The sequence below is a fragment of the Montipora foliosa genome, chromosome 8, assembly GCF_036669935.1.
Source record: "Montipora foliosa isolate CH-2021 chromosome 8, ASM3666993v2, whole genome shotgun sequence".
NCBI classification, from domain to species: Eukaryota; Metazoa; Cnidaria; class Anthozoa; order Scleractinia; family Acroporidae; genus Montipora; species Montipora foliosa.
Genome location: NC_090876.1, coordinates 52,114,563 through 52,129,562, shown reverse-complemented (window position 1 = coordinate 52,129,562; position 15,000 = coordinate 52,114,563). Strand labels below are relative to the sequence as shown.

The following is a 15,000-nucleotide window of genomic DNA, read 5'->3' as shown; positions in this document are numbered from 1 at the left end:
CTGATCAGCATTTTTCAAATCACAGAGCGAGCTCAACAGTGCGTGAAGAGGGGTGGAAAAAATGTCATTTGAAGGACACCTGAGATCAATAGTCCCACATGTATGCAATCCGTGCATATGTTGTATAAAACTCTGAATTTCGAATTTTCAGCTACAGATTTATGACAATCGATTGTAAAAACACTAAGATTTCTGCAGTCTCTGGGGAAGGTTGTGATGTTCTGTCAAAAGGAAGAAATTGATCACATGCCAGGCAACCAGTCTTTAACACATATTTTTCTCATCATATCTCATCAATTTATATGAAGTGAATATTCATATATTGAACTGCAGATAAAAAATCAAGTAAATCTAGGATCCTCGCAGCTTTGAACACAATTTTAGCATTTGTGAGAGAAGCCTGAAAAATCCAGGACTTCAAAGGGGATTGAACCAGTGACGTTGCGATGCCGGTGTGATGCTCTAACCAACTGAGCTATGAAGCCACTGATGTTGGGAGCTGGTCATTTGTGGGTTCAAATGTTCCCATGATGAATGAATCAATGAACGACATGGTATGTGAAATGAATCATATATGAAATCAACTGAAGCTATAATCCTTGCAGTTATGAATGTAATTAATAGCAACTGCATAGAGAAGCCTGAAAAATCCAGGACTTCAACAGGGTTTGAACCCATGACCTTGCTAAAATTGTGTTCATAACTGTGAAGATCATAGCTTCACTTGACATTAAACTATGTCAAGCAATTTGCCATCATGAACTAGCTTTGCAAGATTACAAGAAATGCTGAGAAATGATAAGTGAACATGAAGTTGCTGAAAAGGCTTGATACAGTAACTAAAATTATTAGTATTTCTCAGAGGCAGCAACCGAGCCTTTTTGAAGTTTAAAATCTGAAAGAAACTCTTACGAGATAAGTTGTGACCACTGGTCTGATGGCCATCTTGGATAATCAGCAAATTCAAACAAATGCAGAGAGCAGTATTGTTCCACATTTACCTAAGAATCTGAGAAGATCTGAGAGATCCCGATGACAAAAGAAAAAAGTCTACAACATGCATGCGTATGCTCTACAAGAGTATGAATGCAATACACCAGCATTAGGATCTACTTAATACTTTATCAAATTTCATTCCCATTCCTTATTTAACTCAATTGCAACTTTGACAGATTCAGATTTTAGCATATGGCATAAAACTTACCAATAACTTCTTCATGATTCCTTCTGTTCCAGCGAATTGATCTCCTTCAAAAGTCAGCATGGAGCCTTCATTCTTAAAAGTAATTGATGTCATATTAATTTTTTCAGCTTTGAAGACAATGTACTCCTCTCATGCCCAACACTGATTTAAGCAGCAAACATACACAATCATATATTGCTGTATTGTCCGACGGTACTTTTGCGGGGAGGGGAAAAAACACTATTTTGTCCCTTTATTTAGATTCAGTGGTACAGTAAATTCAGTTATTGAATGCATCACTCAAGTACGGTGAAAAAGAATTCACTTTAACATCAGCTATATGCATGGGATTTATACAGACTGTATATAAAAGGGGATGACTCTAGATGCATGTTTACTTGATTTGTTAATCCTTTTCAAATGCGTTCCACCCCAATTTTCGTTCTCGTGCGGCTACTTGTTCTGGTTCAAGGCTTCCAATGACAATTCCACGCACGATTTCAAACAAAGCTGTATCATGACAACGTTAATTGACACACACTAAACTCCCAAATTTGTCATACTTTTTAGCATGAAATCGTATCGTTAGCCACTCAAAGTTTCTAACTTGGATAATGATGACTTGAGGTACAGCAGAACAAGGAGAAACTTACATATAAATGGACCAGACTTGCCCGGTTGTTATCAAATGCGTCATAGTAAACTTTAGCGAAGCTCTTTCCTATTTCTTCGAAGTTAAAGCTCATGTTTTCCGTTCTATGTTCGAGTAACAACACTTCCACACGTTCCGCCAAAGGAATCGCTCCCAGAGTCACTCTGAGACTAATCACTCCTGGGGTCTTGATACTAGTAACCCAACCTCGTCCCCAGGGCGCTTTTCCCTGGCTTTGGGGGCTTTGGGTGGGACCCGTCCCACCAGGAAAAAGCGCCCTGGAGACGAGGTTGACTGGTAACTAGTTCTAAGAAATACCCAGGCATAAAGCAGAATGAATACGTTGAACGCTGAATACTGAATGCTGAATACGTTAAACGCATGTTCAACAACAAACTTATTGACCTAAAAACAAAACAGGACCTTGTACAAAACGACCCCAGACCTGGACGTTTCTACATACTCCCAAAAATCCATAAAGTTAACAATCCTGGACGACCCATAGTTTCTGCTAACAACCACCCCACAGAACGTATCTCTCAGTTTGTTGACTACTACCTAAAACCATTAGTTAATACTGTTCCGTCTTGCGTTAAAGACACTACTGATTTTCTTAACAAACTTGCCAACTTGAACACAATCAACACACTTCCCCACAATGCCATACTTGTCACGCTTGACGTCACTTCTCTTTATACCAACATCCCTCACAGTGAAGGTATTGAGGCTTGCCGCTTTTTCCTTCGCAAACGCAACGATAAGCACATCCCCACGGAAACTCTTTGTGACCTCATACAGATCATCCTCAACATGAACAATTTCACATTTAACAACAAACACTACCTACAAAAACACGGGACTGCCATGAGCACCAAAATGGCTCCTTCATTTGCCAACCTTTTTCTTGCAAAATTCGAACATGACGCGCTCACTAACGCATTGTATCTACCTCATACGTGGCTCAGATTTCTGGACGATATTTTCGTTATTTGGACTGAAGGTTCAGATAAACTGAAAGTATTTGTCAATTATCTCAATAACCTTCATCCCACCATTGAATTCACTTGTTCGCATTCCCTCACAAATATGCCATTCCTTGATGTGATGGTCTCACTCAAGGATGGTCTCATAGAAACCGACCTTTACACTAAACCCACTGACAAACATCAATATTTACTTATCTCCTCATGCCACCCCACCCACACTAAACGTTCCATTCCATATAGCCTTGCACTTCGCCTTCGAAGGATATGCTCCGACAATGACACTTACAAACAACGTTCAGAGGAACTTATGGACTACCTTGTCAATCGAGGTTACGAACTTAATTTCCTTAAAACCCAGATACGACGTGCTTCTGACATTTCTCGGAACGACGCTCTTAAACCCAAACCTAAACAACAGACAGACACTGTTCCGTTCGTCATTACCTATAATCCCGCTTTACCTAACATATCCCGTATAATTCACGAACACTCTAACGTGCTTTATTCATCTGGTCGCTGTAAAAATGTTTTTACTAATCTCCCTTTAGTAGCCTACCGGCGTTGTAAAAACATTAGTGACATTCTAGTTAGAGCTAAATTGCCGGAACCTACTAACACCGACCAATCTATTGTAGGTCTCCATCGGGCTCGTTTCGGTGCAATAAAACTATTTGCACCGCCTGTCCTTTTATAGAGGATGGCCGTAATCAATACACTTTTTATAGTACTGGGCAAACCTTTAAAATCAAATCACATATTACTTGTGAAACCCCTAATGTTATTTACATGATTCAGTGCACTAAATGTAATCTTCAGTCCCGGAAGGGGGGGGAGGGGGGTACTCGATGTATCCCTGGTTGGGGAGGTGCGGCGCGGCCCCTCATACCCTGACCCTGTTTAAGACAAATATCGCTGATTTTCCTACCCATTTTATGACAGAATTCCGATTTTTGATACCCTGTTTACGACATTTGACCCAGTTTAAGACAAAAATTGATAAATCGATACCCTGATTAAGACAAAAAATGATAAATTCGATACCCTGTTCAAGACAAAAATCCCGAAAAACATACCCTGGCTGGCCGCACGTCCCTTATACCGCTCGAACAACTGCACACTAGTCGTGACTCCATCAGAAAGGCTCGTGAGGCATTTCTCATACACAGAGGAAAAACACTGGAGCCTGCAGGCCTTAACAGAAGAGATGAAATGTAATTTAGTTTAGCTACCTTTTTATTTTCTTTTGTTTATTTTACCTTGTTATCATGTATTATTATCTTTCCTCTTTTTTATGCATTTCCGTTTTTATTAATTTTACACATCACGTAGCCTTTTTATGTCATTTCCGGTAAATATAAAGATCTTGTAACAAGCGTTTATCCATTCAATAAACCGGAAGAAGGCTGGTATTGGCCAGCCGAAATATTGTAACAACGCCTATATTCACTTTGTCTTGACCAACCTTTGCAGTATATTTTCTATTTATAAAGCAGAAGTACAGTGGACCCCATGTAGTATTAAAGTAAGCCCCTATGAAATGTGGAAAATGAGGGACGTCTAAAAACTTAATCTCAAGTTATAGCCTAGAAGGTTTAATAAGTCGATTGAAAGAAACAGGTCCAGAAAACTTGCATCGAGGACAAAAATTAAAGAGGTTGGGGTATCTATCTACCTATCCAACATCTATCTATCGATCTCGATCGATCTATCTATGGATCTCGATCTTTCTATCTATCTAGCTAACTATCGATCTACCTACCTGCCTACCTACCTACCTACCAACCTACAATCTTGTATGTATGTATGTATGTATGTATGTATGTATGTATCTATCTATCTATCTATCTATCTATCTATCTATCTATAGCCTTCGATCTTCTAACACTGATCTTGTACTACCCAAAACTAGAATTACAAAAACAGTTTCGTATTTTCGGGAGTCAAAGTATGGAATGCTCTTCCATGTAGTTCAAAGCAGGAGACTTCCTTTGATCGTTTTAAGGCCAAAATTATAATTCGTTTACTATCTGCACGGGCAAATGCTTAACGTAATTGATAATCTTTATGGCTTTATTCTTAATTTTTACATTATTATTGTAATTTGTATTGTAATGCACGGCTTCTAGTAGAACAGGGTACTTTTGTAATAAAGATAGAACTACCGTGGATAAATAAAGTTTTCTATCCATTTATTTATTTATTTATTTAGTCTATTTCGAGCGTACCCGCACTGATTTTGTTGTCTGACACTTACAGACTAGCCCTAAATCACAGTTATTGAAAGCTAACCATTTTAAAATGTGTGGTTAAACTTAAATACTGTTTATCATTTATTCGTAGGCAGTCTGTTCGTCTGCACTGTGCGGTCTGCAATCTGTCCCATTCCCCCGGTCTGTTGGCCATGGGGGATGCAAGATCCTGCCTCGAAAGGGCGCTGTCACACTTCAAATTTACAAAGCATTTCCGCTCGAAAATAGTCAACGCTGGTCTAGGCGAGCGACCTAAGATTGCAGCAGTTAGATTAGTATTAGCTAAATTACTGTTAAATGAGGTAAAAGGAAAATTAATTACTGGGTTGAATTTCTCCGTTTCCCGTGTCGGGAAAATGGAAAAATTGCAAATAGGTCTTTCCTTCCACTACCCTGCTAAGTATTGTATTTTTCCCTAAAGTCTTTTGCGCGTATCTTTGGTAGATTTCAGGGGGTAGTAGAAATGCGTAGATTCAGGTAGATTTTATCCGGTGGACACAGTATGATGTAACGCGAATGGTGTTTTATTGGATCTTTAAAGGGAAAGTACGGTCTAGAAAAAGTTTCTCTAAATTACTAAAACTTTTCCCTAGGAATTCGAAAATAATTGCCGTTTTGTCCAGTTTCCTGTTAAAATGTGACAATAGCCCTTTGAAGTTGCCTCTTTTATGACTTGGAGAGGGCCATCTTGGATATGACGTAGCAATAGTCGGCAACAAACGTGTTCGACCTTATAATAATAATAATAATAATAATAATAATAATAATAATAATAATAATAATAATAATAATAATAATAATAATAATAATAACAAACAGCGGCTACAAACATAATGATAAAGCGCATTTTACTTTTGACTTGACGTTTCGTATGTTACAACATACATCTTCAGAAGTGGCGGTTGAACAAATTCAAATATGATATATATAAAATTAAGAAGACTGGTAACTAGAGAGAATAAGATAAAAATAGTAAGATAAATAGATAGCAGTGAAAACTGACCGTTGAATAAAGCCACAGTTTTTCGCTGCCAACGTTTTTGTTTATCGCTGGTTTAAGGTCACCTACTAATAAAGTTTCCTTTGTTTTACAATGCAAATCAGAGCTACCATTTGCTAAAACTGGAAAATGGTTCCATTTTATGTTGTGACCTGTTTTTACTGTATGAAGATTGAGTGATCCCTTTGAGTGCTTTGAAATGACCTTTTTTACGGTCACGTAAGCGAGGTTTCGTTTCACCAATGTAAAACTCATTGCAGTCCCAACAAGATGCCTTAGCATCATATTTATTAACCACTTCCTTCGCGTTTGTGATCATTATGATTTGCGATCATTCAGGTTCACGCGTTCGCATAGTTTGTTTTCTAATCTCATAGATGTTTAGCTAGATTCTCAATTCAACAAACTCAGCGGTCACCGTGTGGAGTTCAAACTGTCCGATCGAGGGTCTTTTCCATCGTTTTATCGTTTCGTTTGGGACACTAACAGCCGCCTCACGTTGCTGGCAGGGCTTCGATTGCGCGGCTAGCGGATTGAAATGAAAGAAAAACCTTTGCTCTTGAATTCTACGGTGGAATTGTAACCGTGGGAACATTTGAATATTTGAATTTGGTGGGCTCCTGAGAATTCAGTGTTCAGCCTTGGTATTTTATTTTATTAAATTCTCCACCCCGGATAATGCATTTCGTGTGCTCTGATTGGTTCACTCAATCTCCGTTATCAGCTCATATACCTTAGTTTGACCTTACATGGTAAATGATTGCGTTAAGCCTTGCTAAGCTAAATTTTTTTTTGCTGGAAAGCGAAATTCTCTCTGAATAAGGCCAAAAAAGAAAAAAAAAACTTTTTTTGTGGAAAGTCTGGATCAATTCCGACGTTTAGAAGTACGCGAAAAGGCAAGAAATGTTTTTGTGATGAGCCTACGTCTGTCTGACCACAAGGTATTACACAACATCTCATCTTCATCAAGTTTTTTCGATTTCGCTCGGATTTTCTCGCTCAAACTTCGTACTTCCAAATTTTTGGAGTTTAAGGAATTTAATAAAACAATTATTCCATTCGCGCTTGTTGGACATGGACTGGACTGGTTATAGCCATGGAATAATTGTTAAATAACCGTTGACAACCGAGGAACTGATAATGGCTCAATTCGCGTCAAACCCTGGAAAAAGACCACACAGGAAGCAAGCGACCCACAATGGCAATAAAGTTAGGCTTTTTAATTGAGCATTTTTTCGTAAAATTATCTTCTCAGGTCGTTTATCGGGATTCCCATACAAATCCTTATATTTTTGTTGGCTTTCCATGAGCTTGGGCGGCGCCCGTGGGTCTTCATCTGCAAAGAACGCAGGCCCATCATCACATATAATTACATTTATTAACTTTGTTCACTTCTCCGTTGACAAATAAAATAAATAAAACCTTCACATTTCAAAATATAGTTATTTGGTTCGTTAAAATCTACAGGACCATGAAAAGAACCAAAGTCGAAACGACCGAAGACAGGTAAACAGTTTAAACCTGCCCACACAATACAACACAAGCTACCGAATACTGATCAGTAAGGGTTCTCTCTTCTGAATGATTGGGCAGTAGTTATATGTACAAAAACACAGCATCTTCCAGCTCTGATGGTCGGTTTCTGGCACATGAAGGATCACGGGACAGGACCATCTGTAGTGGCGTGGCATGTACCGCGTCTATTAGGCCACACCCCGGCATTGAGCAACGCATTTCAGCAGATTTCCTTCAACGAAACTTAAAATAACCACACTAGGCTTTTGACGTGAGCATACAACAGTGAATCATTCACACGTGTTCGTTCCGATCCAGTTAAGAGTACATTTCGCACACATTGCAAAACATAAGCGAGATGAAGTAACAAGACTTTAGATGGCGAAAAGCTATATTTTAAGGTGACGTCAAAACTGGGTTTGTCTTGACTACCTAGAAAAAGAATAGTGGGCACACACACTTCAGGGTTTAGGGCATGGTGTCCTCAAGGCAAGAGAGACTCCATTCAACGGTTTCTGTCGGTAAAACTGGATAAGTTCACGGAGCGTCGTGAAAGCTGGTCCTTTGCCGAGACTAAAGAATATCTGTGTGCCTTCACCAATGTCCTGAAACCAAAAACATGACACATTCAGGTAAGCCGAAGACTTACTGTTTATATTTGTATTATCACGAAAAAAATATACCGCATCATGACGAGCCATCGAAAACGATAAATCAAGCTTATTTACAGCTGGAATCTGTCTGAAGTGACTTTCCCATTGCGACAAATGCTGTTTTTGGGTCTCGACATTAAAAAATCTGAGTAATTCATGCAAAAAAAAAACACATTTTGAGACGAAATGTGCATTCAAATGGGGAAAGGCTAAGAAGGAATTCTGGTTTGGAGGAAGGGAACCACAATTACTTGTCCAAGCTCTGTATTTCACTATGTTAGTTCTAGTCGGCACAAATAAGTAAGCTTAAGGAAAGAAATAAGCGCTTGATGTTGCCCTATGTAATAAATAGTCCCCGAGAGGAGACTTCTATCGAGGATGTCACTTGAAACTTGAAAGAGTGAACCGAATAGCACCAGTCTCCCCATGGAAGATCACAAGGGGGACAAGGACGAGTACGCGCTGAATGGGGGCTTGGGTCGAGGCGAGGCGGGGTAGCCTGCCTGATTCGTACTGACCAAAACTCGCCATACTAGCTCTCTTAAATGTGCATATGGCCGAACTCAAAGATAAGACCACCTGTATGGAAACTGCTCAGTCGGACAAACAAAGCAGTAATATTTGAGCGTGTTGGCCAGCCGAACTAGGTGCCATTTATTCCACTTTCGAATTCCAATATTATCTTTGAATCAAAAAGATAGGGCACCATAGTCTAAAACGAGAATCTGTAAAAACTAGCAGGTGAAAAAATCGGGTTCACGTTTCTTCGACCAAGAAAATGGTGCCACCTTGAGGTTTTTGGTAGCCTGCGAACGCAGACGTATTTCCGGCGGTCGTTTCTCTCCAGAAATACGTCTGCGTTCAAAGGCTAGGTTTTAGGATGATTCTATTGAAAGCACTTAAGTGTGCTGTGGTCACATCCGGAAACGTCTTAAAAAGTAAAAATTAAAGATTACAATTACCACAAAACTACATTTTGAGGATCCAACGGCAGCCAGAAGTTATGAACTTTCCTTTTAAAGAGGACACAGCTTTTAAGTGGACCAAGATGTTGTTCACTCATTCACACCCAAGGCGGGCCCCAAATGACAAGTAAAACCGTCTGGCGTTCTACGGAGTGAAATCTACTAGTCACCCAATGTAAAAGAATCCAGCTGATCCTCGGATCCAGGCCCGTGGAATTCCAAACTCACGGGTTCCACCGAGATGGGATCCTGAAATCCATCAAAATCTGAGGATTCTGGATTTCATGCAAATGATTGCGGATTCCACGCTCTGGATTCCGGATTCTAAAGCCTCGCATTTGCTGGATTCCGGAATTCGCATTTCTTCACATCTGTCTTAGGAGGGAAAGGGTCAGAGCAGCTCTGTCGCTGCTGGCCTGGGATGCGAAATGTAAACTTCCGGTCGGCGTCAGTCAATAATAACGTATTTGCATTAATTTACGAATTTACAAGAGACATCAGTATACCTGGACCACCTGGCAATGGTAAACTCTCTGGTTCATACAAAATGTCAACACAAAAACACCCGCCACTGAGCAACTCTGGCGAACCAGAAACAAACTGAAACATTAAATCAAAAGCACAACTCGGTTTAGGACGACGTGAACTTGAAAAAGAACTGAATCATGTCAGCATTTTATAACGTAAAAGGAAGGAAGCTGCGGGGTCCCTGTATGAATCATACACGAGCATCCACAAAACGGAAAGCCATGTGTGTCGATCTTGTGTGGATCGGTTTGTATTCGTGGCGACCGTAGTGTTGCCGCCTTCTACAACAATATTGCGGAAAAACCTTAAATAACAATGACCACAACCAGGTTTTCTGAGCCCGCGAGACTGAGCACCCCCAGCCAACAATTCTTTTAACGAAAACCGCTGGTCAGCAACCTGGTTCTGGTCATTGCTGTCTAAGGTCTTCCCAATAATGCGGCCGTCAGGTTTTCCGGCCGTAGTATAGTTTTTGCGCTCTTTTCTTTTTAACGGTCACAGTATGACGTCAAGATCATTGATCACGATAACAAATGTAACATTAATTTCCAGACAAAGGTCTTTATTTATTTATTTATTTATTTATTATATTTAAGCACCAAAATACACTTTACAGATTTACAGATCAAACACTTAACTTGACTAACAGTTAGTTAACAACACCAAAATATGCCACTAGAGTAACCTATGCCATTTTTTGACAAAAGCAGTTTGGGTATTTGTCATGACCGAAATGTATTTTTCCACTCTTAATTTTTCATAAAAAGAATTAAGATAGTCTGAAAATTGAAACTTTATATTTTCCTCAAGCGCATTACTATAAAGAAAGTACTTCCCGATAAGGATCAAATGGTTGAGGATTGAAGAAGACGACCAACCGTTCAGCTCACCATATACAATTTCTTTTTCGGAAAGTGAGGTATTTTTTCCGAATGGAGTGAGTTATACCAATTGATAAATTCGCGCCAAAACCATCTGGCGATCACACATGAGCTGAATAGATGCATCGTACTTTGCTCAGTAAGACACAGGTCTTTATATAGTGGCTAAGTTTGAAATCGTTTGAAATCTTACCCGTCTTGAGCACCAGCTTCCATCAGTAACCCAAGTGACTGTTCTCTCGTAATCCGTCCGTGATACCACGGTTCTGATACAAAATTCCAAGCTGTGATAAGAAATGTATCATTTTATCGATAATGACTCGGGAATGCTCGGAAAAATCCGAGTGCTCCTTTCGGCACGAGTTGAATCTACGTCGACCTTCCGATTACAAGTTCGGATGCTCCACCACTGAGCTATAGGAGACTCGTGGGAGCTCGATCATTAAACTAGGTTCATGTGACAATTGCCTCGCTTTCACTACTAGGACTGAAATTGCCTGAAAAGTGCAACGATAAAATTTGGCAAATTACTAAAAGCAAACAGTAAAATATACAGGAGACAGGAACACATACCGTGCATTTTTCCTTTCGACACGCCCATCCGAAAAATTGGTTTTTGCCCTGAGCGGGAATCGAATCGATTACTAGTCGGGCATGCCACCAAACCAATTTTGCTTTGGTATGTGTTTCTGTCTCCTGTATATTGTCTATAACTTTCATTTGCCTCGAAATTTCTAACTTTCATGTGTTCTAAACCCTGTCTGGGGTTTTAGAGGCAAGGATACACACTCAAGTGATGGAAAGTTGGGCCCTAGGGATCCTCACGCTGCTAAGTCACCTCATTAATCTGCTGCGTTGCCAGCGTGGTAGCCTTGATGGTGTAGTGGCTTAGCATGCCCGACTAGTAATCAGGGAGGCGTGGGTTCGATTCCCGCTCAGGGCAAAAACCAATTTTTCGGATGGGCATGTCGAAAGGTAAAAATGCACGATATGTGATCCTGTCTCCTGTATATTGTCTATACCTTTCATTTGCCTCGAAATTTCTAACTTTCATGCAAACAGTAAAATCTGATGTAGATTCGAAAACATTTGGCACTTTACCTGCAACACCAGTGTCAGTCGGTATGAAGCTGTTAGATGACATGCGACGGCTAAGTTTCTAAGTAAAAGTAAAATCACTTGGTTAGGGTTAGAAAATTTGTTGGGAACAAATACAAGTTTCGCAATCCATCCTACCATTTCCATACCCCACCAAAAAATGAAAAACAAGGCTTATACCGCCATTCTGCCAAAAGCCAAGACGATTGGAGGAGGCGCGCGCGACAACCTCGGATCAACCCAAGGAACAAACCAATCAGGTTTTACCATACAACTTGTACTAAACCAATCAGCAGTGGAGACGGAGGAACGTTTCGCGCAGGTGGTTATTTGACGCTTGGAACAATGACACTATCATTGTAGCAACTACTTCGCGCCTAATCAATGACCTTTTACGGTGTGCGTTCTTCGTTATTAGCTTCTAGCTTCACGCCTAATCAACGCCTTTTTAGGTGTGCATTCTTTGTTATTAGATCTGTAAAAGACATGTAATTTATATGCGATTTCGCACAATTTTTTCCAGCATAAATAGGCGTATCTAAAAGATCTCGTTTTTCCCTTCCGGAAGTTGTACCTCTCTGTTGTTAGGGAGCTTAAGCACCCGCGTTTTTGAGACGCGGACGGCAACCGGAAGAGAACATTTCGAGTGCCAGGACAGTGGCGTCTCCTAGAATTTTATACTAATCATCTTTAATGGAGAAAAGATACTTAGCAATGTGAATGTGGTTGTGTGAAGACAAGTTTAAATGGAAAACAACTCACTTCCGGTTGACGTCCGCGTCTCAAAAACGCGCGTGCTTAAGCTCCCTAATAGCCAAGTCGTTACACGCTTTCCTCGGCGAACTCCATTTATTTCATCTTGTTTGCTTGCCTAAAGAAGCTCCATAGTTTGTAAGTATTGCTATGTCTTTCATCGGTTCTGTCGTTACTTGGTCCTTAGAAGCTTATGTAACTTGTGCCTTTTTTTTCTTATTTTTTTTGTCTAGTTGAATCGTTTTCATTAGCTTCAGCGTTTACATCGTTTAAACGTTGTTTCCACGTTCTCGTCGGTTTTCTACCAGTTCTCCTAGTGTTTAGTTCAATAAACCAATTCAAAACTGTGGACATAAGACTGATCGTTGTCACGGTCGATACAATCATTGCATGAGCGCTATCATTCCACGTGTACATAAACTTCCCTTAGAGTGAGTAAAAATCTTAGGAAGGACTGTTGCTGCTGGTTTCTGAAGTGTGAACAACCTGAGCGCAGTCATCTTCCAGAATCGAAAGATCAGTTAGCTGACAGTAAACAGAGTCGTCACTTGGGACGTCATGTTATTTGTAGTGAGTCAAGTGAGCCAAGAATGCAGCTCCTTAATTTCTCTCTTGTGCATACCGATGTACAGAGTAATTTTTCATAATGTCACTAGCACTTACCACTCTGTTTCTTGAGTTGGCAAGTTCCTGGATGACTTTGCTGTCCGTTATGAGTCTTCCCCTGTCACCAGTAAAATCCATCGCTACTTGACCTTCCTTCAAACACTTTTTTTCTTCACCAATTTCGCTTACAATGTTCTGTGATAAAGAGATACACATCTAAAGTAACACTCTTTCGAAAGAACTCTTAATATGTATCATCCTAATGAATGGTGTTCATCATTTGGCTTTTGGGTACAACCGAGAACAGAAGAAGACAAATCCAAATCTTCGCTCCATAAAGCGATTAGAAGTTTCGTCTGCTCATACCACCAAGTGTTCGCCATTCTGTGCAATTACACACTGTAATTACTTCAAACAACCCCCTTGTGGTAATCGAGGCCTAATGTGAACACGGCTTTAGTGTTTTCAGGACGAAGTGTAAGTATTCGGGTTATCACACTAGGCATAATTTCGGTTGAAGCGAAATGATGATGGTCGTAGACTATCCAGACACCGATATGCAGGATTCCAGTCTTTTAAGGGGGTAAAAAACTGAATTTTACCTCTTGATTTGTTTCCGAAGCTTGCTGCTCCCGATACTTTGAAAGCTTGGTAATTTTTCGCAGCATATCGTCGTAATTTTTTCGGAGCTGTGTTCCAAACTAAAGAACAGAAACAGAACCAAGGAAGTGAGAAGCTAAATCGTACAGGCAAGCTATGTCACACGTGACCAGTTGTTTTGAACTGAAATTTGAGTGTTTAAACCAGTTTTGAACTTTGCTCTCGGGATTCTGACTTCCCGTGGATATTTCCTTTGGTTTATCAAACATACTTAGCTATGTAAGGGGGAATGAATGAAGAATGAGGAATGAATGAAGGGCATGTGAATGAATGTGGTGCTGCGCCGGTGGGGAAGTCGTATACAAAAATTTGGTTTTATCAACTTAGTTGATAATGTAAATTGGCCACCGTACAGAGATTCTAAAAGATGACGTTTCGAGCGTTAGCCCTTCGTCAGACGGATTCGCTCTGACCAGTCGCATTCGCTCTGACGAAGGGCTAACGCATCTTGTTGACGTTTAAAATGTGCGCGGAGTATCCAATTACTCGATCGGTGCCAGCGTTTCTTAGTAAAAATAGAAAGTAAAATGCTTATGTCATATTTGATCCTTGCTTCCTGGCGTTGTCATTCCGTATCTTTTACACGTCGTCCTGTACCGTTTAAGGTATGTGCGCACGCAGTCTACAGTCCATTCGCGTTTCGCGCCCGTCTATGACTCGCAGCATGGGCTGTTTTGGGAAAATTACGGATGAGAGGACGGTTCCAAGTCGTTCCCTAATTAAAATGAACATTCACTGCCTCAAAATGAAAGTAGTGTTAATGGTGTGTTATCCGTCAACATATGCTTGCGTCCTCCACATAATTATAAACCTTAAGGATTCCACGCCGTCACGGTTGCAGGTAAAAGCAGAGAAAATGCACCAAATTGAAACGAGTACGCGCAAAGGCCTTAAAAGATAATTTTTGTTCTATTCTGCACCTAGCAAATTTTCAAAGCAGTTTTCGATATTGTGCCATGTTTGAGGGGGCACTTGATGTTATAATCGGTCGCATGTCTTGAAAATTATTTCATACGAAGAACACATGAAGCAGGCTTGACAAAATGGTTTTTTGCTTCTGCAGAGCCTAAATATAACCAATGTCTGAGAATTTCGTCGACACTATGTGGGCAACATTTTGATACAACTACAAATTAATCTGATTAATTGTACAGACATTGTAACGAAAGTTGGTAATCATTCAGGACGCAAACACGCAGCCGACACCGGATACAGTATTCAGAGCACACCAACACATGTCAATTAGCTTCAAATGTTGGTGGTTAGAAGTG

The 15,000-nt window shown here is 40.2% G+C and overlaps 2 protein-coding genes across 3 annotated transcripts in view; both read right to left on the bottom strand.

Annotated features, from left to right (window-relative positions):
* LOC138012400 (uncharacterized) overlaps positions 1–2,012 on the bottom strand; it is a 12,250-nt gene extending 10,238 nt beyond the window's left edge. The window contains exons 1-2 of the mRNA XM_068859145.1: positions 1,837–2,012; positions 1,205–1,276 (exon numbers count right to left, since the gene is read on the bottom strand). Coding sequence (XP_068715246.1) covers positions 1,205–1,276; positions 1,837–1,929 — 165 coding nt within the window. The 5' untranslated portion in view covers positions 1,930–2,012. The remainder of the gene's footprint in view (positions 1–1,204; positions 1,277–1,836) is intronic.
* A 5,257-nt stretch (positions 2,013–7,269) lies between these two features.
* Positions 7,270–15,000, bottom strand: part of LOC138013085 (growth factor receptor-bound protein 14-like) — a 28,333-nt gene continuing 20,602 nt past the window's right edge. For both annotated transcript variants that reach the window (XM_068860048.1, XM_068860047.1), the window contains 6 exons: positions 13,672–13,770; positions 13,127–13,264; positions 11,714–11,771; positions 10,806–10,896; positions 9,710–9,803; positions 7,270–8,190 (listed from right to left, as the gene is read on the bottom strand). In XM_068860048.1, coding sequence (XP_068716149.1) covers positions 8,047–8,190; positions 9,710–9,803; positions 10,806–10,896; positions 11,714–11,771; positions 13,127–13,264; positions 13,672–13,770 — 624 coding nt within the window. In that variant the 3' untranslated portion in view covers positions 7,270–8,046. The remainder of the gene's footprint in view (positions 8,191–9,709; positions 9,804–10,805; positions 10,897–11,713; positions 11,772–13,126; positions 13,265–13,671; positions 13,771–15,000) is intronic.